This window comes from Topomyia yanbarensis, chromosome 2, assembly GCF_030247195.1.
Source record: "Topomyia yanbarensis strain Yona2022 chromosome 2, ASM3024719v1, whole genome shotgun sequence".
Taxonomy (NCBI): domain Eukaryota; kingdom Metazoa; phylum Arthropoda; class Insecta; order Diptera; family Culicidae; genus Topomyia; species Topomyia yanbarensis.
In genome coordinates this window covers 376,387,745-376,412,855 of record NC_080671.1, presented here as the reverse complement: position 1 = coordinate 376,412,855, position 25,111 = coordinate 376,387,745, and the positions used below count along the sequence as shown (strand labels likewise).

At 37.7% G+C, this 25,111-nt stretch overlaps 2 protein-coding genes across 2 annotated transcripts in view; one reads left to right on the top strand and one right to left on the bottom strand.

Moving 5' to 3' along the window:
* Positions 1 to 24,136, bottom strand: part of LOC131684628 (hepatocyte nuclear factor 3-beta) — a 30,954-nt gene extending 6,818 nt beyond the window's left edge. Inside the window, exon 1 of the mRNA XM_058967652.1 lies at positions 23,554 to 24,136. Coding sequence (XP_058823635.1) covers positions 23,554 to 23,638 — 85 coding nt within the window. The 5' untranslated portion in view covers positions 23,639 to 24,136. The remainder of the gene's footprint in view (positions 1 to 23,553) is intronic.
* LOC131684626 (uncharacterized) lies at positions 12,324 to 14,463 on the top strand. Its single transcript, XM_058967649.1, has 5 exons — positions 12,324 to 12,388; positions 12,451 to 13,161; positions 13,218 to 13,404; positions 13,466 to 13,871; positions 13,941 to 14,463. The coding sequence occupies exons 2-5, from the start codon at positions 12,558 to 12,560 to the stop codon at positions 14,457 to 14,459; spliced, it is 1,716 nt and encodes a 571-aa protein (XP_058823632.1). The 5' UTR covers positions 12,324 to 12,388; positions 12,451 to 12,557; the 3' UTR covers positions 14,460 to 14,463.
* Positions 24,137 to 25,111: the final 975 nt, after the last annotated feature.

Genomic DNA, 25,111 nt, shown 5'->3' with positions numbered 1-25,111 from the left:
CTCTTTGATAGCGCTCTAATAGGCTGGCATACTTGGTATTCTGATCCAAATAAACACAGTTGTTTTGGAATGCGTTGAACGGGGAAATTCTAGAAATTCTGTGAAAAAAATCACTCTAGTGGCATGATTCGAACCTGCAACCCTTGGGACTCGGGCCCAATGATCAAACCCTTATACTATCCCTGGGCTGATGTCCCAGGAAGAACACATGATTTTCACATTGGCGACAGTGTGCGTACAGGTGCTTCTACAGCGTGATCACACACAACCGTCGCTTTCACCCAATACATTTGATCACATGGAATTTGAACACATGGAACTTAAATATCCTGCTAGATACCAAGGCAGAGGTTGTTAATGACTGGTGTCTGATTTTAGTTCATTAGTTAATTCAGTAAATAAGACACATTCAAAAAATGTTGTGGCGATAAAGAGAGAGTTAATACATTGATTCAATTTCCATATAATAGACATTTGAACAATATTTTCTCAAAAATTTATACTGAAAATTGAACGAGTGAATCTCCGGAGGCGTCTCGTGGAAAACTAATTTTGCGATGTACGTCATACCTCAAAATATACTAGACCAATCATTTAGAAATTTTGCACTGTTTTTCTTCACATCATTCCCCAGGTAATTATAGGATCTTTCATTTATTTCTCGATTTTTGAATTTTTTTTGTAGCACTTTGAAGCCAAAACTCGGATTTCCGCTACAAAAATTGGGAAACATGTTATTGCAAAAATCAAAGTTATAATCATTTCGCGAAGTAGTTATATTGACAACATTATGAAGAAGAACTGTGCGAACTGTAACTTAATTTTTTGTTGGAATGTTAAGTGATATTAATATAAAGCATCTCACACATATCACACTACCGTGATACCGAACCGTCCACTAAACTTTGGGGATTAAAACGTTATAATTTTTTGTTGCATGTATCTAGGCCATTATTCACGATAATCAGCCTACGGAATCAATACCAATCCACAGCATATCAGATATTAGCATCATGAAATTTTAACTTGCCTCAGTAAAGCAAAGGAGAACTTCTCATCTTTTATCCATAGTGGTACAAAATTTTAGTTATTTTTAACGAAACCAGAATGTCATTTCCCTCAAATTAAGCACATCTTACTGTAACACCGACGCCGAATTCAATTCCCTTCCGCTGATTCGTGTCTATTACATGGTCTCAGAATTATATGTAAGTAAGTGTTTTCAGTTCGACTGTCGTCAAAATTTGCAACTAATGTTCGAAAATTTGTTCATTAATAATATAGGTTAGTTTTCTGGAGAAATAATTTGACTGCAAAATGCTAGAAGCAAATATTTGTCTTATAATTGTAATAGCTGTTATTATCCGGACAAACTAGTGGATTGCTAAATGGATGGTCCCTATAATTCGAATTATCTGTAAAAATTATGTTGATTGATTGTTAGAGTGGTGCATAGTTTGCAATTTTGGCAGTAGATCGCTGATTAATTTCCGTTTTGGCCAAATTTTTCCACCTTATGTTTTAGTATTGTTTGCAATCGATTTTTAGTGTACAGTTCAATTGCTATGATCCTATTTACATTAGCTCTTGATCCTCCCTAGTCATGTCTCGATCAGAGTTTTAACCCCAGCGCTACCCGACTAGGACTATTTTCAAAGAGAAAGAGGGAATAGCGAAAGCTTCCCTGAAATTGTTTTAAATGAAACAGATTTTATAGTATCACCTGATCTATTGTGGTATGGTACCAAAATTGTCTCCATGTGGAGATTTTCAAAAGAATTACAAAAAAATGCACAATAAAAGAATGTTCGAACCGATGCTCTCTATTTACCCAGGTCAAGAAGACTGGTATGAGTCTGTGAGTCTACCTTTCTTTTTTCCGACGAGTCCCAATCTTACTGCCATTTGGCCATCGTATCAGCTCTCGGTGTTTTCCGTGGTCCCCTGGTCCCCTTCCGCTGATAGCATTCGTTATTGATGAAAATCGTTATTTCTTCGAAAACAAAAAAAAACAAAATTAGTCTAAAGGATGCCTTTTATTTTATTTTTTTTGCGATATGTTTATAAATTTAAAGAATGCAAATACAAGGTGTTATTTAAAAAGTTCAAAAACTTTTCTAACGGTCAAGATCACATAATTTCGAAATCATCAACTTTGAAGTTTTAGCAACTTCGACAAAGCTTTCCAACATAAAAAGCTCATATTTTGATATATTAATTTTGGTGATGAAAACTCCTAGAAGTGATTATGGAGAAGTAACTCTTCAAAAATGCTAAGATATTCGGTGTCTTCATCAAAGTTATTGATGTCATTTTAAAAAGCTTTGCAGAAAATATGAAGGCTGCATAAATGCAACATATCGATATACAAAACAATATTCAATAAATTTTCTTAAAGCCAGCTTTTTTAATAAAACTATAGATACTACCTTGAATAAAATGTGAATTTTATTGCTAATACACAGCAGAAGAAGAGTAATGTATTTTGCGCCGCGTGTAAGACGTCAAAACCCTACAAAAATGTAGCCCTACATTCAACAAAACATCGCACAAAGTGGATCAGCGTAGGACGTTTGGTAAACAAACTTTTCTGCAGGAGAGTGCAAAGTTGATGCAAAAATGGAAACTAATTTTTATTAATTTGAGGCAAATTTGTTATACATTCCTAGCGTGATCTGCCCCTAGTGTGTATCACGTATGGTAAGTGTTAAGTCAGACCGGGCTGAGTCGCAAAACCTAAAAAGAGATAATCATAACGCTGGATAAATAATTTCTACAGCTACATTCGGCTTTTAGCTAATTGGAAATATGTTACAATGAGCAAGAATTATAGCAAAAATTAATTTCAAATTATAATGTAAACGATGCTGCGATTCAAACTCGTTTTTCTCGAAATCAATACACTATTACTTAGTCTGGTCTGACTTGACACCAACCATATAGTCTAATATATTTAAATATTCGGAACACACGGTCTTCTTCAAACTTAGTAATGGAATGTCTTCAACAAAGTTTTTCTTTTCATTTTGATTATAGGGGCCTTAACGATAGGGTCTTTCTGGTCTTTTTTCAGGTTATAAAAATCGCTAATCTTATGTGCGGGGATTAGGAATCGAACCTAGGTGAGATGCGTACAAGGCAATCGACTTACCAACTACGTTTTGCCCGCTCCATTTGACAAAGTTGTTTGAAATAGCATTTTCGAAACTTTTGCTGAAGGCATTAACTCTCGAACTAAATTTGTTTGAAGAAAATATACTTCATAATTACTTCTAGGAGGATTAACCTACAATATTATATTAAGAGAAGATGTGCTGCTTTACATACTTCAAAGATACTAAACATCAAAAGTTGACAGTTCCGAACTAATGTGATCGTGACCGTAAACAATTTTTTTTTTCGAGCAGTGATTTTACTTTTCTTCACTATTAAAACTCGCAAATCCAACACGAGTCCTCGTATACAACATTTTATTATACCATCCAATTGAACACTCAAATATACACCATTTATAGCCACTAATTTGAAATATTTTGAAATTTTATTATTTCCAGTACTGCTTAAAGGCTATTTATATAATTGATTACACAAAAAAATCAAATGCTCATAAAAACCGATCCTGGCCAAACGAAAAAAGTAGTTTTTCATCGTTTTCCTTCTATTTTTCAAAATATTGTTATCGTTGTAAATCACATTGAGGTTTTATGTAAACTCTACGTATTCTCAAAAAAAATTCATCTTAGCAAAAATTTAAAATTATCCAATTTTTCGGTGAGGAAGTTTCTTTTAAAGACAATTAAACTTCGCTTCCCATTCGAAGCATTGTCCCTAATCCATATTTCGGTACATTCCTTCAAAAAGAACTCATGATAATTTGACAACTATAGGACCTCGGCTAAGAGTTCAGTTACATGATCCGTTTTCCAAAAATCCCCATGATGCCTTAAACAATAGAATCTTAATGTAGTGATCAGACAATATCCTACAAAAATTTGTGCCATATTTAATTAAATTAGTCAGCTTTAAGTATTTTTTTCAATCCAAATATTTTGGTTTGGGATGGGGGTTGAAACCCCCCCCCCCCCCGGGCTACGCCACTGAATCAGATGAAACTTTTTACGTCTTCGAATACGATGAAACATTTTACGTTTCATCTATATGAGAGACTAAGTATTTTGCATTACTAAACAAATAATTTTTATTCAAGACTAATATTTAAAAAGACGTATGAGATCTTGAATGCACTACTTTCAAAATATATTGTTCGAAAATCGCCATTTGTCTAGCAAATCTATATAATTACTAGTTCTAGGGAATTATTTCTTCTGTGTGAATATCTTTTGGCGAAAATTTTCAAAAAGAAAATAAATAAAACGATTTTTTTGTCAACGAAACCCTAAAAATTAATGAAACTGTAATTGCATTATTAAGAAGTTATTAGTAAAAAAGAATTTTTAACAACGACTTTGAGTATGCTTCTAAATTTCTAAGTATTTGCCAGCCATAAATATGTTTTTTATGCAATAAAATTACTAAATCAATAACTCTTAGAAATTTTTTTATTTTTTCTTCAACAAAAATATCTAGTAGTGAAAATACGACCTTTTAATACGTTACTTACAAATACCAAACGCAAGAAACATAGCACATTTAAAATTTAATTGCAAGTAAAAGAAGTTTAAAATATAATTGCATCGTGGAGAAAATAACAATGACGAATTTCGCGCCAACTCGAACAAATGTTGGCAGCACCTTCTCAGATTTTAATAAAACTCTGCACATGAAGAGTTTGTCACAAAAAGCCACTTTGCATACTTTGTTTTTCCAAAAATGATCTAGCCTGTCTTTTGAAAAGGGCTAAACTTTTTTTTACCATTTTTTTCAAATGGCTCTAGTCTAAAAATGACAAGTCCTACAAAAAATGTTGTAGGAGTGATTTTCACAAAATTAGTCAAATTTTCGAATAAAAATATTGAAAAAATTCTTTATTGACTCCTACACTGAAAAAATCGAATTTGTTCCAAGAAACTTTTGTTCCAAGAAACTAAACACGTTAACATCATGTGGAAATTTTTTGAATTATTTCAATCCACAAACAGATGAAATGCACACGGTTGCCATTTGAATAGATATTCGAGTGTGGGCAATATGGTTTTCAAATGGAATTCACGCGAACATACCATTGACTAAAATTTCCAAATGAATTACACGTGAATATCACTTCGTTTTACTTATAGATTTAATTGGCAGAAAAATCGGTGAGATCAATTGTTTTACATATAGAAATGCACTACATGTTTCTCATGCGAAAGTCATGTGGAAAGTTTATACTTTACGACTCAATAGCACGGCAATGAACATTCAATGGACAAATATGTCGTATTCACTTGGAATTTGTTTGAATTTAATTTGAAACATCACACGAAATGCGTTTTAATGGATTTTCATGTGGAATTCAAAGGGGAATCATTTCTTTTACTTTTTAACATGAGAACGCGCATGAAAATGATGTTTAACTGCATACGGTTTTATCGTGTCGATTATTTTCAGTGTAATCATCTCAGAATACATTTTCCCAGCTGCTAGATTCCTGATTCACGCAAAAAGTATCAGTAACGAATTTGGTATATATTCATAACAAACTTGAATGAAGACTGGAAGATTGGAAGAGGAAGACTGGAAGACTTGAAGACTGCAGTTCATTTGTTTCTCTCAAAACTGATAAATTTTATGAAACAGTTGACAAACTTTTCTAAAATTTATTTTATGTCTGATGGAGCAGCAGCACAATACAAAATTAAGCAAAACTTCGCAAGCTTGTGTAGATTCCAGTCAAAGTATGAGTTAATTGCAGCATCCCATGGAAAAGGACCCTGTGATGATATTAGTGGCACTCTCAAGCGAATGGCAAAAAGAGCCAGTCCTGCTCGCAACTATGGAAATAACTCCCCGAGAGTTATAAATCTGGGCAGTTGAACAAACTGATAAAAATACCGCAAAATTAATTTCCTGCTACATATTCACTGAACAGTACACAAAATGTCAGAGGAACTAATTTTAAGTCAAATGTTATGTATAAAAAAATAATTATGTAAAATTCAAATGAAAGAAATGTCAAGAAAGTTTGAATTTAAGTAAAGGAATAAAGCAATGATTTCATTACATCAAACTTACAATATTTTGGTAATACAATTTTCAATGAAATAAACAAGCATAAGATATTAAAAATAAATCGATAATTGGCAGAGTTATGGCTTTTTCCCTACAACCCTTTTGCCTTTCTCAATAGAAAGGTATTGCAATTGCTCTGAAAATCGACTTTTTACAGGAGGCCCGGAGGGCCGAGTGACATATGCCATTCGATTCAGCTCGACGAGTTCGGCAAATGTCTGTCTGTGTATGTATGTGTGTGCATGTGCGTCTGTGTGTGTACGTGAACACAATCTCACTCGCTTCTCTCAGAGATGGCTGAACCGATTTTCACAAGCTTAGTCCCAAATGAAAGGTGCAACGTTCCCATAGGCTGCTATTGAATTTCTTATGGATCCAACTTCCGCTTCCGGAATTACAGGGTGATGAGTACGATCACGCAGAAAATGTCGATTTTAATAAATTCTGCAATGAATGTATAATGATGGAAATTTTTCCAAAATGTGACTACAACTGCTTCGATTTGTAGTATAAGGTCACTAACATCCATTCAAAGTCTCTTTGTTCACATTGGCCACCATCATCGGTTCCGGAAGCCCCGGCTGAAGTATCTAAATTCAGAATGACAGTCACATCGGTTTCTCGGAGATGGCTACACCGAATCAACCAAACTTGGTCTCAAATGAAAGATGTTGCGTCTCCGTAAATGTCTATTAAATTTTATCCCGATCCGATTTCCGGTTCCGGAGTTACGGGTTGTGGCGTGCGATCACATAGCAAATTGTGATTCAAGCCGATACTCCGATGAAAACAAAAAAGCAAACTCATATCAGTTTCTCGGAAACGGTTGGGCCGATTTTCACAAACTTAGTCCCAAATGATAGCTATAATATCCCCACAGATGTCTATAACATTTCATACGGATCGCTTATACGGTTCCGGAAATATACACTGAACCGTCTGGTCACATATGAAATTCCCATATAAGCCGGAACTCAAAATTTTTTTCAAAGGGGGATCCGATGAAATTTTAGAAATCGAATTCGTATTTTTGATGCCAAACATCCTTAAAGTGAATGAAACGTCGAGATTTTATGTTATCACGAAAAGAAAATTTCTATGTAAATCGACTTTTTGGGACTTTGCCGATTTTGCACCTTTTTCAGTTCAATATTACCGTGGCTGTTTTTTCTTTTACAAAATTTTAGAACTCGAATAATGATTTCTTTTCTTGTATATTTGTCATGTCATGTATGATGATAAAATGTAATATATGCATTTGAAAGCTTTTAATGAATATAAACAACGGAAACATTCTCATGTTCATGATTGAGAAAGGCACAATTGCACCGCTAGGTGGATTAAAACAGGTTTTTATTTAAGATCAATAGATTATCTAAAATCCCAAAACTCAAAAATTTCATTAGTATATGAGTATTTCTGGAACCTTAACGATTAGTTGAATAAACAATAATTTTTCCTGCATTCGAGAACGTTTTTAGTAAAAAATCGCTGTTTTAAGCTCTAAAAATTGTATTAAATTCTTATCCATGAAGCAAAAATTTATGAATAAAAAAGGAATCGTTAAAGTAAGAGAATAATTAATTACGATCAATTGAAGAAAAAAAATTAAGAAAATTTATTGAGCAGTTTTTCGGCAATCGTGATCACGGAAAAACCATTTTTAGTAAGACGACATTTCGAGATAATCGAGTTTAAAATTTCAAATTACTACTTCGGTGTAACTTTCGATCTATTTCTCGGAGCTCTATAAAAAATTGGAAAAACATTCTCAAGGAGTTGCACTTTCAGATAAAGTAATAAAAAAAATTCGATTTTATGAAAAATGAAAAAGTATTAACCCATTAATAAAAATATGCTTATTTGCTAAATTAGACAATATCTTCTCACAAACTGAGTTTTATTGGATTCTGAGATGATTATGACTTTCATTCAGAGGCGACGCGTGGTTCCGCCGTCAACCTGTTCAATACCACAAAATCCCTCAAATTCGACGATTCTAACATCGAACGAATAGTACCAACGAAAGATGTTCGGCGGACGGGTTTTTCTGATCGCAGGAGTTGAGCAAAACAAATTTGTTGTCAAAACCCATCGGTGAATTATAAAACAAACAAACAAGAGTCCCACAGAAAAAAGCAAAAAAGATATATTACATCCGTATAGGCAACCACTTACTTCGTATTGAAAATGATTTCTCACTTTAATTTCAACACATGGTATTATTGAATACTCATAAGTCATGTTACGATTCGAATTAACCTCCAATGTAGAATCTTATTTTCTACACCGAGAATTATTCCTTCTTCTGTATAAGATAGGTTGAAACATTTATTAACCTGTTTGAAATCATCTATTAATTCTACAAAACAGGAGAGAAATTTAAATGTTCCATATGCAATTCCAAAAAAATCATTTTCCTCGCAAAGTGTCGTAAGAAAGAGACTTTTAACATTTTTGCAATAGAACGCGAAACGATTCGAATGAAATCCATTATGTTCATTTACATTTTCAGTAGACATGTTATCAATGTGTAAATGCGAAGAACAAACAATTTGTACGAAGCAGAAAGATGGTTCATTACTTTCGTTGAACCAACCAAATCCATACGTGCTTATAACTAATATGCCCCAAGGGCAGAAACATCTGGTTGGACTACCCAAGAAAATAAGCGTTCGACCGACAGCTGTGAACGTATGGCACAACTGCGAAGCGTGTTGGAAAATTTAAAAGCGCGCTCGCTTCGCACACAGACCTCTAACGAGCAAATGGACATCGCTACAATGCACGCTGGTTCAATATTTGATTTGAACCGGTGCAAAAGAGAATAGAAAAAAACCGTCGCCCATGGCTCTCAGGCTGCTGTTGCAGCCATCACCCATGCTGCTGCTGCTGCTCCATCCAAAGCGTGCGGTGAGAGTACGAGATGCGTGCATGTTTGAGGATGAACTGGTAAAACCATTTTCTGAAATTTTACTGGAGACCGGTTGGTTTTTCGTTCAAATCTGAATAACTTTAGTGTTTTACTTTTCCCTTCATTGAAAATATTTTGCAGGGTTCTACAGTTAATTTAAACTTGAAATGGGTTTCGGTTTGTCTGATTTGGCTTTCCTGTTCAATGAACAGGTTGAACGTACCGACGCGTCGCCTCTGCTTTCATTGGTTTAGTTTTCTATAGAAATAAACTGAAGAAAAACAATCAGTTTGGACAAGGAAAAGTGTTTTTTTTTCAAATAATTTTTTTTCCTTGAAAGTGCCCAACTCGAATTTTTGACGGTAGGTAGGGAACATAACTATCTATCTTGGAACAAAAATTCATCCAAATCAAAAATGGTTTTTTTTTGTAAATCGACTTTAAATTTTTAAAATGGATTTTTTCAGTGTAGGAGTCAATAAAGATTTTTTTCAATATTTGTACGAAAATTTGACTAATTTTGTAAAAACCACACCTACAAATTTTTTTTGTAGGATTTGTCATTTTTAGACTATAGCTATTTGAAAAAAGTTGGTAAAAAAAGTTTGGCCCTTTTCAAAAGACAGTCTAAATCATTTTTGAAAAAACAAAGTATGAAAAGTGGCTTTTTGTGACAAAGTCTTCATGTACAGAAAGTTTCATTAAAATCTGAAAGGGTGCTGCCAACTCTGAATACGATTTGGCGCGAAATTTGTCCAATGAAAGATTTCATAAGAAAAAGTTAAAACATGCTTCAAAAATTCTTTTAATTTTTAGTTTTCATTAATTTTTTTTTCTTCAAATAATTTAGTTATAGAATGTATTTCAAAGTGTTTTTTTTCAATTCAAAATCCTCAGGAAAAATTGTCCTTCAAAATGCAGATGTTATTTTAGATTTTCCTTCGACATAAGTGTTACTTTGCGAAATTAGGAAACCTTTTCATAAGTTATTCACGTTTGTTCATCAAAACCAATATGTTTTTCAAAATAAACATGAAATTTCTCGTTAATACTCAGTTCCAAGATCAAGGATGATTTGTGTGTGACTGTCTCGATATCAATAAAAATACAGAACTGCAACGTGACAGATTCTGGTTGTAACGTGACAGATCATTGAGAATACTCCTTAAAATAGAAAAAAAGTTTTTCATCAGGAAAACTATATTTAAAACTCTTCTTTGTTTTCCAAACTTCAATTTAAAACGGTGTTCAAATTTGGGGGCTAATGGAACAGACTTTTTTTTTAATTTAGTCGTACAACCTCCAAACTCACTGCGAAAATTGCGTGACAGACGTATTAAAATGACAATAAAGTGAAAACCGCTTATGATAGAAAATAATTTTCTGTAGAAAAAACTACAAGGGGCGGCCATATGGGGTTGCACGAACTGTAGACGTAGGACTATACTACTTAATGTAAAATATTTATTTTCTTAGTACATTTAGAGTAATAATAAATCAAATATATTTCTTACGTATAGTTTAAGCCCAACCAATCAACATCGAATGTTACACATTGAACCAAACCTTCTTGGTTATCAGGGCAATTCATTTGTAGTGGGTGATTGAACCCGATTAAACTTATTTAAGAAGATCCGAAGAAAGAAGACAGAAAACCGTGACCGAACATTAGTTCTTTTAGTTTTTTTTTATCTTTTAAAAATTGTTAAAACTTTTCGATTGTGTGTGGTAAAAAAACCCGAACCGGCGAAGAAAAATCAAATTTTAGACAATATAGTCACATTTTATGTATAGACCAAACTTTCTAGATGTATTTTGCCATTATTGTAACTTTCCTAAAGAACGCATACAAATGTAGCTAATGCAGTGGTCTTAATCATATATCGAAACTATGAATATAATAGAATCGAAAACAATTTTATATATGGACTTAGAAGCGTTTTTGCAACGGTTATTCGAGTAACCGTCTATTCATTCATAAATACTTATTAGCAGAATCAAAATTGAATAGGCTGAGTGGAAATGAATCAATGAATTGATCGAACGTAAATAATAAACATTCAATGTGCTTTCATCGATCCGCGTAAATTTTTTGCTAAGAAAGTTTTCGTCTTTGAGCAACAAAAGCACAGATTGCTATCATGCAACCGCTAACAAACAAGGATGCCACATTGAAATCGGTGCAGTGATCTGCTCCGCCAGCCGTTCAACAGGCAACTGAGCTTGTCCGGCCAAATCTGTTCTTTAAATAGTCGATAATGACGTCATTCATAGAAGCGTAGCGCACTAGGTACACAAATCTGTCGTGCCGGACTTGGGAAGCGTTATCTTCTGTGTGTAAATGCGCGATATTTTGACTAGGTTGTCCATTATTTCTATATTTAATGTCATGATATCGAAAATCTTTGGGTTTATCTATTGGAATCTATTCTTAGAAGTATTTCGGGGCGACATACGCAAAAAATTTAAAAATTTGTCGTGATATGGCTGAATTATATGCGTTTAAAATTGGACCACTTTTCGTTACATACCATTTTTGTAGAATTTGCAAAGTGCACCCCCATGTCGAAAACAAAGACGTAGTCCTACGTCAAAATGTGCGGTTTAGTGACCTTAATAATGTGCAATTGTGATAGAATCTGATTTTATCGTTTTTGCTGACTTATCTTATGAAATATGCGTAAACCTGTAAACCGTGACAGACAGAATCCCTGACCAAATGCCCTTTTCAGGGTTACCACATGAGAATCCGTGGTATGTTACAACATTTTGATTTCCTCTGAAAATTTCGCAGTCGGCCAGACAATGAGGCAATTTCTATTGTTCTTGTGATTGACAGCTCATCATCGATGTTGTTGTTGTTCATCAATCATGTTTCAATGAAATCTAGATCAATCACGTTAATATCGAACAAATCGTACCACAGTATTTAGAATTTTTAAAGCAGAACTGCAATACAAAATGGACAACAAAGGATTGCAGCGACCTAATGGAAAAGTTGAACGTCGCTGATTGGGGCTTAAATTATCCTGCAACAATTACTGTCGAAATTTCGCGATATGAATGTGTTTACTTACGGTAAACTACTGTCCATGTGTCATCGGCATAGACAGTTAGGTTTTTCTCGGAATAGCTTGCCAGGCAAATTTGGTCTGTATATTGGGTAGATCAGGCGGTACAGTTCGTCTGTTATATAAACAGCATGAACCCGGAAATGGACAGTTCGCAACATGGATCGCTTCGAATTGTTTTTACCGAGCTCTCAGCTTGAGTCTGCAGTAGGACTATTATTTGATCATATTTGTGAGTGTTGTACGGTTTAATGGATTTAGATTTCTAATACGATTTGTTGGTAATGTTTGCAGTTACGTACTATTTGGCTGAAGTCTATGCCACTTGTATTCTACTGACTGTAAATGGTTCAACGTTTCTTCGAAGCTTATCAATAACGGATAACCATGCAGTGGTGTCGATGGAGTTGGATGTTTCCCGTGCATCTCCCTACGATTCGCGCTTAACAATAGGCATTGATTTAGGGTGTGATTCTTTCATAATGGATCGTGAAACTGCGGTTACGTTTTTGGACACATTTATTACGAGTCATGATTTTGCTCGATATAAGAACCCCATAAAACCGATTATCATACTACAGGATCCATCCGTTACGGATGCTCGCGATAATATCGATAGCATTCGGAAACATTCGGTGCTGTTATTTGAAATACCTCGAGTGTTGATGCTGGAATTTCGAAGTAATCAAATTTTACTGTGGACCCATCGGTTCGTATCATTTTTGGAAGAGGCAGAAGAGCTCGTTCTTTTGGATACGTACTCGCTGGAGAACGGGTCATTTTCGTCAAATGCTGATCTTTTCCCGGACAAATCAAAAAATTTGAATCGGAAAATGTATCGTTTGGCAAGCTTCCTATTGATTCCACATTTTACATTTACGCCAATTACTGGGGTGCCGTGGATGGCAACGTACCAAAATCAAACGGTTAAAATTAATGGAATGGGTGGTTTGATAATGGTGGAGTTCTGTCGCAAGCATAATTGCACGTGGGATATTCAAATTGGTATGTATGGTTGATGAATATTGTAAATTACAATTTTTGATTAACGTCTAGTGCAGATCAAATCGGTCAATGGGGTACGCTTTACGAAAATGGAACAGGGGATGGCATTATGGGTACAGTCTACGAACGTAGAGCAGACGTTGGTGTCGGGTCACTTTTACTATGGGAGAACGCTTACTGGCACTTGGGATTCACATCCCCCATCCGCAAAGTTGGAATCTCATGCATTGCTCCACGACCGCGGTATGTTTGAAGATGAAAACCTTTTTAGGAATAGTAACTACAACAACTTTCATTTTTCTAGCATGATCCCATCGTGGCAAACCATAGGCTTTGTTTTTGACCTAGAAGTCTGGATCGCTGTTTTAGTTTGTATTGTCTGTTGCATAGCCACGTACGCTTTCATATCGCATGCCAATCCTATTTGCGACGCTAGAGGAGTGATCTGGAATGCAATGAACGTTTGGGCAATAGTTCTTTTTCAAGCTGCAAATATTTTACATCAATCGGCTGCACAGGGTATGCTTTCGATCGCTTTGGTAATTTTTGCCATCAATTTAGGAAATATTTTCGCGGGAAAAAATGCTAGTTTAAGAACGTTTCCACTATTCGAACCTCCGATCGATACATTGCAGGAATTGGCCGATAGGGGTATTACCTGGGTTCAAACTCACGAAGCATGGATACATTCGCTACAGACTCCTTATAACGTATAACTTATAACATTTTGAATTCTGCAAGTGATGATTCACTCGAATAACAGTTTCGTGCAATTGCAGGTTTATTTGCGTAAGATAAGAGATAATTTCGAGGTACACAATTTTCTGGAAATGAAAACGCTTGCTGACGAGGGTCGCGTTGCCATCGGTGTCAGTAGACTCAACTACGGTCACTATTTGATAGGTGACTTCATAACGGAGGAAAATATTATGTTGTACCGGTTGATGCAGGGCGATCTGTACCACGACTATGAGGTATCGATGACCACCAAGACCTGGCCATTTCGAGAGCAACTGTCCGATTTGATTCTGCGTATCGTGGAATCTGGCATTCGTTCGTACCAGGAACCCATTGTTGCACAGCAAACCATGAATTTTAGAGTGCAAACAAAGATCTATCATTCGCGGGACAGAGAGCAAACGCCGCCAACGCCGATGGGTTGCGGTGATTTGCTAGGCGCTTTTATGCTTCTTGGAGGTGGAATAGTATGCGGAATGTTGGCGTTTCTTGGCGAAGTGTTGGGAAAGTATTGGAGGCAGCGCAAAATTAATGGGTACGTTAAGGGATTTATTTGGTGAAGATTGTTGGCTATGTTATTGATTAATCATAATACATAATACATTAAATTCTATTTTATTGAAAGAGAAGACATACATTCAATACTCAAGTAAAAAAAGTAATTTCAAAGTGTACTTAAGAAGGTAATTGAGAATCGATCCTTGAAGCCATATATAATTCAATTATTCCACAAAATAAACCCCTAATAAGACGCAGAGGCCCATATATGAGAAGATTCTCAAGAATTTCAATTCAAGGTTCCCTTAACCCTTGCTAGCTTTATCAATTAATTTTTAGAGTGATGTGAGTTTGCTCTTCAAGAACACTTCTAGTGCGCTGTAAACCTGGTTTCGTTAAATCAATGGCTTATTTATAAATAACTATTCATTCTATTATATTCCTTTTAAAGGAATGCGAATGAACATCGAACGTAAAAGTAGTAAGCGTTTTGCTGTTTATAAATCAAAATAAGTTCATACCAAGTACAGTTCATGGGTGTTACGCAATATATAAGTTTGAAAAATATAACACCCTTCAGAACAATTGCTAAAACATTAATGTTTATAAAAATAATAAAATATTTAGAAAGTTCAAGAATACATGCAGATGTTGTTGATTGCTGTATTATGAACAAATCAGAATCAGAAATGTTTATGCGGAAAAATGGTAAGATTGAGTAAGATGGGGAAAATGCACCCTCTAATGGAATATTATTATATTTTAGCTCCAGAGCGTTACTCGTGAGAGTTCCCCAACCAACATTCCCCATTGTAATTGCAATCATAATGGTCTGCGAAATATTCGAAAACATAAAAAATATTCCTTTTTTCAAAATCACGATAAACTCCTCTTGAAAATAGGGTAAACAGGTCTACTACGCCCCCCCCCCACCCTTAAGCAAAATTGCTATATAGCTATGTTCCAGAAACGCCTTTGTTTGGCGACACGTTTGTAGATTTCTCCAATAATTGCGGTGCTCGGACAAAGCCCAGGACCGTATTTTTTCCCTTATCAAACTTGTTGAAATTGGCAGCGCGGGCTCAGGACCAACGAAGTCAATCGCTGAACCTGCCCTGGCCCATTCGTCAGCCCATTCATTTCCAGTAATACCGCAATGTCCGGGCACCCAGACAAGGTAGAGAGTGTTGACAATGCTAAGTTCTTCGATTTGGGTTCGGCACGCGATCACTAGCTTGGACCGGAATTTGTCTGATCTAAGGACCTTGATTGCAGCCTGACTATCGGAGCAGAAGTTTATAACTCTGCCGGACAAACTCAGTTGAAGAGCCGATTGTACCCCGCACATAATCGCAAAGATTTCTGCTTGGAATACAGTACAGTATCTACCTAGTGAGAGAGATTGTTCCAATCTCATTTCACGACAGTAGACACCAGCACCAGCACGTCCCTTCATCAGAGAACCGTCAGTGTAACAGACCACTTGCGTTTGTTGTTGTCTTTCCATATAGCCAGACAACCACTCCTTTCCAGAGGGAATCTTCACATGGAATGTCCTGTACGGAAAACTACATGTGAGTGTAATATCGCTGGGGGCAAGAATATCTCCACCCCATGTAACCATTTGTGACCACAATCGTGCATGACTGGTAGCAAGATAAACATGGTTACTGTTCCAAAGCCCAGTAACCTGCAGTCTGTATGCACATGATAGTGCTTCTTGTTTGAGGTGTATGTGAAATGGTGTGATATTTAGAAGCACCTCAAGAGCAGCAGTCGGAGTCGTGGTGAAAGCACCAGTCAACGCCATGAGCGCCATTTTTTGCAGATGGTTTCGCTTTGACTGGACTGTCATAACATCTCTCCTCTGCCACCACACAAGGCATCCGTATGACAGTATTGGACGTACAATTGTCGTGTAAATCCAATAGATGTATTTAGGTTTGAGACCCCAGGTCTTTCCAAAAGTTCGTCTGCACTGCCCGAAGGCCATGCACGCTTTCTTGACTCCTAACTCAATGTGAGCAGACCAATTCAGTTTGGAATCCAATATGACTCCAACGTATTTGACTTGATCTGCACACAGTAGCTCAGAATCAAATGCAAGGGACGAACCCCGGTTGTTAGTCGTTTCTTCGTGAAAAAAAAACCATTGAAGTTTTGCTTGGGTTAACTGATAGTTTAACTTGTCGACACCACTGTTCGACAGCTCTTAATGCCTGTTGCATTAAGTCAAAGATTGCTCCGATGCAAAATCCAGTAATTAGTATTTGCTAATCGTCAGCAAACCTGTAGGTTGGAAATCCAAGCTCATTGAGTTTCTTCAACAAGTCGTCAGCTACAAAGATCCATAACAAAGGCGATACAACGCCGCCCTGAGGACAACCGCAAATACTCAACTTCCGTATATCAGCCTGTCGCAGTGACGAGCAAAGTATGCGGTTACTAAGCATTCCGTTTATCCAACCCGAGATACATGCAGGTATCCCATGACCGCGCGTCGCTTCCAGAATAGACTGGAAGGACACATTGTCAAAAGCACCCTCAATATCTGGGAATACACCCAAGCTAGATTGCTTGACCGAGAAGGCTTTCTCAATGTTGTAAACAACATCGTGAAGCAGTGTGATCATGGATTCCCCACACTGATATGCATGTTGCATTTTGTGCAGTGGATATTCAACTAAACTAACGTTCCTGATGTGATGATCGATTATCCGTTCCAAAGCTTTCAGAAGAAAAGAACTCAAGCTGATAGGCCTAAAACTTCTGGCTTCTTCATAGCTTGAGCGCCCCCTTTTGGGAATAAATCTAACAGTTATTTCTCGCCATGCTTTCGGGATATACACGGTAGCAAGACTGGAAAGCAAAATCTTTTTCAAGACATGTTTAAGAATATCAAATCCCTTTTGCAGTAACACGGGAAGTATTCCATCTTTTCCGGGTGATTTGTATGGAGCAAAGCTGTCAACTGCCCACTTGACCGATTCAGTGGAAACCAACGTGCGTGCTAACGCCCACGAGTCCGAATCACCAGAATGAGATCTGGGAACATTGTTTAACTGATCGATACAACCTGGAAAGTGTGTGTCGAATAGACAATTAAGAACATCTTTTTCTTCCATCACATAAACACCATCTCTGGTTTTTAAGGAGTTCATCTGAAAATCATTCGATTTGGAGAGAATTTTATTTAACCTGCTAGCCTCGTTCAGACTAGAGACATTAGCGCTGACGCCGGTTCCAAGCTCTTCTCATAACTTTCTTCATTCTTTCAAGCTCAACCCTCCACCAAGGGGTTCCCCTATTCGATTTAACAGTACGAAGTGGACAAGCTTCTTCGTAGGATGCTAATATGAATGAGTTTGTTGTATCCACGACGTCATCTAAGTCGTCTAGTTGACTAACTGTTGTAAAATATCCATGAAATTTAGTCGCCAAGTTTCCAGGATTACGATATGTTACCACATTGAAGGTGACATCAAAATGATCGAAAAATATATATTTATGATCGGATAGAGACGGTTCAGTTTCATTTGGAACCTGCCAATTTCCCAGCTCATGCAAAATTGTAACACCTCCTCCCTCCCAGATCTCGCAAAAGTTGGTCGGTTTCCCACATTCAGAATATGAAGATTTGTACTACTTATGTACTCCATCAGTTCAGAGCCTCTCAGATTGATGTCTGAGCTGCCCCAAATGATGTGATGAGCATTCGCATCACTGCCGGTAATGAGTGGAAGTACATTTCTGCTACAATATGATACAACGCTTTTGAAATCATCAGAAGGAGATGACTCGTTATGCGGTAGATATGCTGAAAACGACTACGAGCCCTCCGCCGCATCGCAGACGATGACCCCAGTAAAGCGACCGCCCTCCAATCTTTCCAAGAAGCCCGATCCGCATGCCGTAGAATCATTGCTCAAGCCAAACAGAAAAGTTGGGAAGACCTGGTACAGAGCATAAATCCCGAAAGCTCCTCAACACAGATATGGAGTCATATAAACCAGCTTCAAGGAAAAAGGCGAACCAATACGGCCACCCTGAGCCTCCCAAGCGGCATCACAAATAATCCACAAGAGGTAGCAGACAATCCCCAAGGAATATAAGAAAAAATCCTCAAACGCCAACTATAACGAAAAATTCCGCAAGAAGAAAGCAGATCTGATAAGCAAACTTCCTAAATCAAGACGACCAAATCTCTTCAAACGCTTCAATGCAGATTTCTCCATGGACGAGCTGATGTGGGCCCTCTTCAAAGGTGGTGGATCATCAACTGGACCTGATAATGTGGGGTACCCATTGCTACAACTACTCCCATTCTCCGCTAAAATATCTCTGCTCGAACTGTTCAACCACGTCTGGGATTCCGGAACTTTTCCGAATCAGTGGAAAAAGGGCATAGTAGTCCCGATCCCAAAACCAGAAGGAGACCGCTGCTGTCCAGCCGGATACCGTCCCATTACTCTCCTAAGTTGCATAGGCAAACTGTTCGAACGATTAGTCAACCGGCGGTTGACCTAGAACAGAATGGAAGACTGGATCATCGTCAGCATGCATTCCGCCCGGGTAGAGGCGTTGAGTCCCATCTAGCACACATGGAATCGCTCATCAATCTTAATGAAAATCAGCACGCAGAGATAGTCTCACTGGACATATCCAAAGCTTATGACATTACTTGGAGACCCGCCATTCTTCAAACCCTGGCCAGCTGGAAAATCTCTGGCCGTATGCTCAACATCATATCCAGTTTCCTATCTAACCGAACCTTCCGTGTATCAGCGAACGAAGCATCATCAATCCAATGTGTGGCAGAAAATGGTGTACCGCAGGGCTCCATTCTGTCCGTCACCCTATTTTTAGTAGCAATGGAACCTATTTTCAAAATTATCCCAATCGATGTCGAAATCCTGCTTTACGCGGACGATGTATTGCTTGTAGCCAAAGGGTCCAGTTCTGGACAAACACGACGTCACTTAAGAAAAGCTGTTAAGGCAGTTGTTGAATGGGCCGGCAGTGTAGGGTTTGAAATTGCGCCGACCAAGTCAAAACTCCTTCACATCTGCAACATACTGCATCGTGAGCGCGGTCGGGCGATCCAAATCAACAAGACCCCCATTCCATGTGTTAGGAAAATGAGAATCTTAGGAATACTAGTTGACTCCAAACTAAACTTTCTACAACATCTCCCACACACAAAAAATCTGCTCCAAAAGAACAAACATATTCCGGATCCTGGGCTGTCGGTTCAAAAGGAGCAGTCGATCAACACTCCTGAAAGTTGGCTCTGCACTGGTAGTCTCCAAGATTTTCTTCGGGATAGGACTTACCAGCAGTAACCACGAGGCGATGGAACGAGTGCTTGCTCCAACATACAACGAAGTAATACGTCAGTTATCTGGAGCCTTCAGATCAAGCCCAGTACAGTCAATTATGCCGTTTAGACTAATGCTAGTCCAGCGACTGTTGCAGCTGGTAGCCAAAAGATCAGCAGAACTTTTCCACCAAACCACCGGTTCCCTCCCACCAAGAGCTTGCAATCTTCAAAGGCTCACTGATAGAGAGTGGTATAGCACCATACCAAAAATTGACGATGAACTAAAACGAAACATCAAAGCAGGTACATCCCCCCAAATAGCTGTACCAAAATTCCATGAATTCATTGCCAACCGCTATCCTACGCACAATCAAATATACACTGATGGCTCAAAAGAGAACGAGAAAGTAGGCGCCGATCTTGCGACAAGCAGTATCAAAACATGCTACACCCTACCAGGATCCTGCAGCGTATTCTCAGTCGAGGCCTATGCGCTGAGCGCCGCTGTGTCAACGGTGAACGAATATGACGAAGTAATAATCCTCACTGACTCGGCTAGCTGCATCGATGCCCTCCGTGGAGGCCATTCCAGACACCCCTGGATTCAAAAAATTGAACGTGCACTCGTAGAGCGTAACATTACACTTAGCTGGATTCCAGGACACGCAAGAATACCGATAGAATAGGATGTCGTACGCTTCGTAAAGCAGAAACTATGGAACGTCTGGAAGAGGGATTGGGATAGAACCCAGTCACTACTACGCGAGGTCAAGCCATACGTAACAAAAAGCACTGACCGAAAGTGCGCATCTGAACAGCGTATTCTAACCAGATTTCGTATTGGACATACCATCTTTAGCCACGCGTACCTAATGGAAGCCAACACACTGCCTACCTGCTGTTATTGCGGAGTCTCAATGACCGTAAAGCATGTCCTAGTGGATTGCCGAGGATACGCCCAGGCACGACAGCAATACAACAACACTGGTTCTACAACTGAAATCCTAGCGAACGATGACAAAAAAGAGAAAGCGATACTACAATTCATTAATTACATGATCATACTCTCCTCCCTTTCATACCATGCCCGATTTCCAATGACACGAATGCCACAACCGTGGTAAAGTGTCAAAAATAAACCAAAAAAAAACCTTTTGTACATTATATTTATGTAATTAAATGGTAAGGTTTTCCTTTTAAAACCGCGACAGGTATAAACGATCTAAATAGTCAATGAACAAACATGAATTCACGCTTGAAGTCTGGTAGAAAACCCATCTATGACCGCATACCACATCCAAACCGTTCTAAATTTCGATTCCGTCAATGAAATATTTTCAAACTTGCAGGGGATACACTTGATGCCATGCCATGTACTAAATATGTAGACAAATCTTTTTTTGTTTATAGAGATAGGACCAAACCCGTGGGTGTTTGCTGGTAGCCTTAAGAAACGTGTCATAAAACTTCAAATCGCAATTTCTCTCGAATCTCTCGATGGATCATTTTGAAATTCACTGAGAAGATGCTTGGATATCTTTTGTATCTTTCGAATGCCGTATGACAAATTTATGGTCATTTTTTTGTTAATAACGGTTTTAGGAGCACCGTGAATCCCAACCAGCTTTGCACTAAGTTGAATCTCTGGTTGAAATGTCACTTATAATTTTTGGTTAGCTAGGAAGTGCTGAAACAGCCAACCCCAAACGAAAAACTCCAATCGGTGAGCACACCGTCGATCTCAACAGTGGGTACATCAAAAACTCAGCCGTAATACCTTTACAGTAATAAAAAAAGGTCTGTTAGCAAAACGTTTAATACTAAAACGGTCTCAACAAAAAATTCCTAAAACGGCAATACCAACACATTCAAATTTTCTCTGCGTCGCACTCATGTTGAATCAATTGTCATACAATAAATATTAATTCCTCAGATTGTCTGGAAGTGTGCTGCACTTCGCTTGTCATTGTATTGCGAACATAATGTAGATAGAGACGAGTTTCGATATTCTTTACACGACACATTGCGTATTCAAAGATCGGTTCACACTCGGCTAGCTTCAAAGCACAGTCAGAAAATCGATTCGGAATAGTGGTGGGGTATTTCGGCTGGTGTTAAATTGAAATTTCTATTCTATTTCTATTTCTATATATTATCTATTTAGTTAAATTGAAATTTCTATATTCTATTTCTATTCTATAAATTTCTATTCTATGGTCCGGATTTGGGAACTGGTCCAAACTCGGGAACTGGTCCAGATTGGAAACTAGGCCGCATCTGGAAACTGCTAAAATGTTTTTATTTCACAACTTACCCAGTAAAAAACAATCCGTAATTCCTAATATTAATATAGATTAATATTATCATAGAAATCGACCGAATTATCCTACATACGAACAGAACCGAATTTGACACATACTGAGAAAGTGTTTGGTGGTGTGATGCACATACATAAACAGCTACCGAAGTTCGTCATTCCACCGTTTACTACCTTTGCGGTAATATGAGTTTAATACCGCAATGCACAATTGCGTTATCTGTTACCGAAAAGACAATTGAATCTTACCCAAAAGTAATAAAAAACATGCCCCTTAGATTTTGGGTGTATTTATACATGGTAGTCCTTCATTAAATACTTTTTCCAGTAACGAATATCACAATTCTAAGCTAAAGTTCCATGTGTATGATTTTAAATGGGAAGTCAGAGTCATTGATGACGAATCTTGCCAGATATTCATTTTACCATCAGCTGCATCTTTTCAGGAGACTGTATTTATGCTTAGAGTCTGGCGTAAGGTAAAACATAAATGATACGAACGAAGAGACAGAAATTATGGGGGATATAATAAATTGAAATTCAAGACAGAGGATAGTATAGTAAAAATGTAACCACCTATCTTCTCTCAAAGTATGCTTGGATGGTGCCGTTTTTTTTAGCATATGACACGAATAATGTATAAAAACCTTTATTGGCAATCTTTGTAAAGTCCTCCGAAACAATTCTTCGTCCATCACCTTCAAATACCTTGAGTCAACTGATTTTACGAAGTCCTCTAAAAAATTTCGTCCGTCAGTTTCAAGCACCTAACTTCGAATAGTGTTATAAATAAATCTGCAGTGGTTATACTTAAAATGTACGAAAGAAATAGATTAGATTTATTATTAATCCAAATGCACCAAGAAATTAAATATTTCACATTAAGCAGATTAGTCTTACGTCTACAGTTCGTGCAATCTCATAGGGCCCCGCCAAGAACGCCAGCATTAGGAGAGTGTTGAAATCTTGATCTGCTTTATTAAGTAAGAGATGATAAGTTACTAAATAATTTAGGATAAGTTTGTAGTGTTCATAAACACACTACATTATTGTTCGAAAGTCGAATTTGAAAAAGAAAGCCAAAGTAAACACCAAAACAGCAACGCCGCCAAGGGCACCATAACACCACGCTACGACCCTGTGTACGTGTCCCTGGTATATTGCCATGAACTGAACTGTTTATGAATAAAAATATGATTACTTTATTCGCTACTTCACCACAGTCATGTGTTACTTTTCAAACCAGATTAACGGAAACGGCCCCACTGAGTTGCAACACCCTTTTTGAAAGAATTGTTGAAATTCTATAACCTTGCAAAAATATTTTTGTTGCGACGAATACGAATTTAGTTCAGAGCGAAAAATATAAAATTTTAATATTTATCCTCAATCCGCACTAATAATGATATCAAAGAAGTTGGAAAAAAGTTCCTCAGCAAATAGAATGTCCAGGTACACATATCAACCAAACAATTATGCAAATCATCGTCATTACGCAGCACAAAGGAAGGAAACTCACTGTTCAGGTCATTGTTGTAGATGATGATGGTCCCGGGAAATTTCAACAAATTATTCAATAGGACATCATCTTCCAACTGCGTCATTTTGGTTTCTGGTTCTAGGGACACCCAGGCTCTTTGGAATCCGATTGTGCCGAGTGCGTAAAATAACTGGGTCGTTTGAAGGATGATGGCGATTTTCTGCTTTTTTGCGTGTCACTAAATTGTTACTTCTTCATGAGCTGATATTATTGCTTGACAACATATTTGAGCACATTTTTCCATTGATTTAATGATTATTTCAGGACATTCAAAATTGCTGCAATTTTGAAATACACTCGCACTTTAACCGATTTGGCCCGTATGACACTCGGTTCCCCAGGGCACGAATTCTTATTCCCGTTTTCCAAACTTTTTTCAGTTTTATCGCTTCGTTGGTAAGCCACTGTATTTGAGCACTATATTTCAAACTTTTTTTTCCGTTACATTGGCGTTACACTGACCCCAAGGGCGGAAAGCATCATTACTGGATTATGATTTTCATGATTTTCCACCAACTTTTCGTGGAATACACTAAATTTTCACCCGTTTGACCATTTTCGAAGTGGCCATCTTTGGGATGTAGCAGAGAGAACCTTGTGGGACGCGGCGACGCGTCAGTGGTCACTTGCACTGGACAAAGACTCTCTTCTTTCTCGCAGGTCTCAAACGTGAGACGGCGCAGGAGGTTCGCTGCTATTTCTCCGTCCAAAGGCTCGCTCCTGTTCGCTCGGGTGAACTAGGCTGTTGGTCACTGCTAGAAAGCGATGCATAGACCAATCGGTTTCCGCGGAAAAACTAAATGAAAGGAGTTGGTTGGTTGGTTGGTTAGTTGGGTCAGACGGCTGTGGCACAGCCAAACACATGGGGACAACTGCTGCGACGTGAACGCGTGTACAGGTAAACGAACAAACAACGAGAAAAAAGGATAATAAAGCCAACAGGAGCCCGGCTGAAACAAGTGAAGCGTGGAAAGGAAGTGCTGCTTTTGGTATATAATGCACATGGGGAGAATTAAAAACCGTTCGCTGGACGGTCTGACGTCAGCCTTGGTTGCTTGGGCGGGAAGTACTCGCCGTTGTGTGTCAATGTTGATGAACTTTGCGTTCAATGATATGCATTTTTTTTTGTAAATAACATGAATGTAATGAGCATTACGTGATTATTCCGGTAATACTAGGTGGAATAGCGCACCACAGCAGAATTTTTTTTTCAATGCTAACCACTAGAAATTGTTTTGTTTGGAAAACAATTTTGAGCAATGTGCATTCAGGCGCAACGTGCGGGGATCGCAGCTGTAAAGTAGCCGTAATTCATTCTAGGAGAAATTGCGCCGTGCTAGTGGCAGTGAACCGCGACGAAAGTCCTGCGGGGCAAAGGATACACTGTATGTATATAAGACGATTCACCGTATTGCCCGGTCGCATTTGATATAGTGGATAGGAAAAAGTTTTGCCCAACTGCGACACATATATTGTCTGCAGCATATGCACGCCATATCCTTGATAATATTTCTCTGTTATAAAAGTTTTAAAGTGA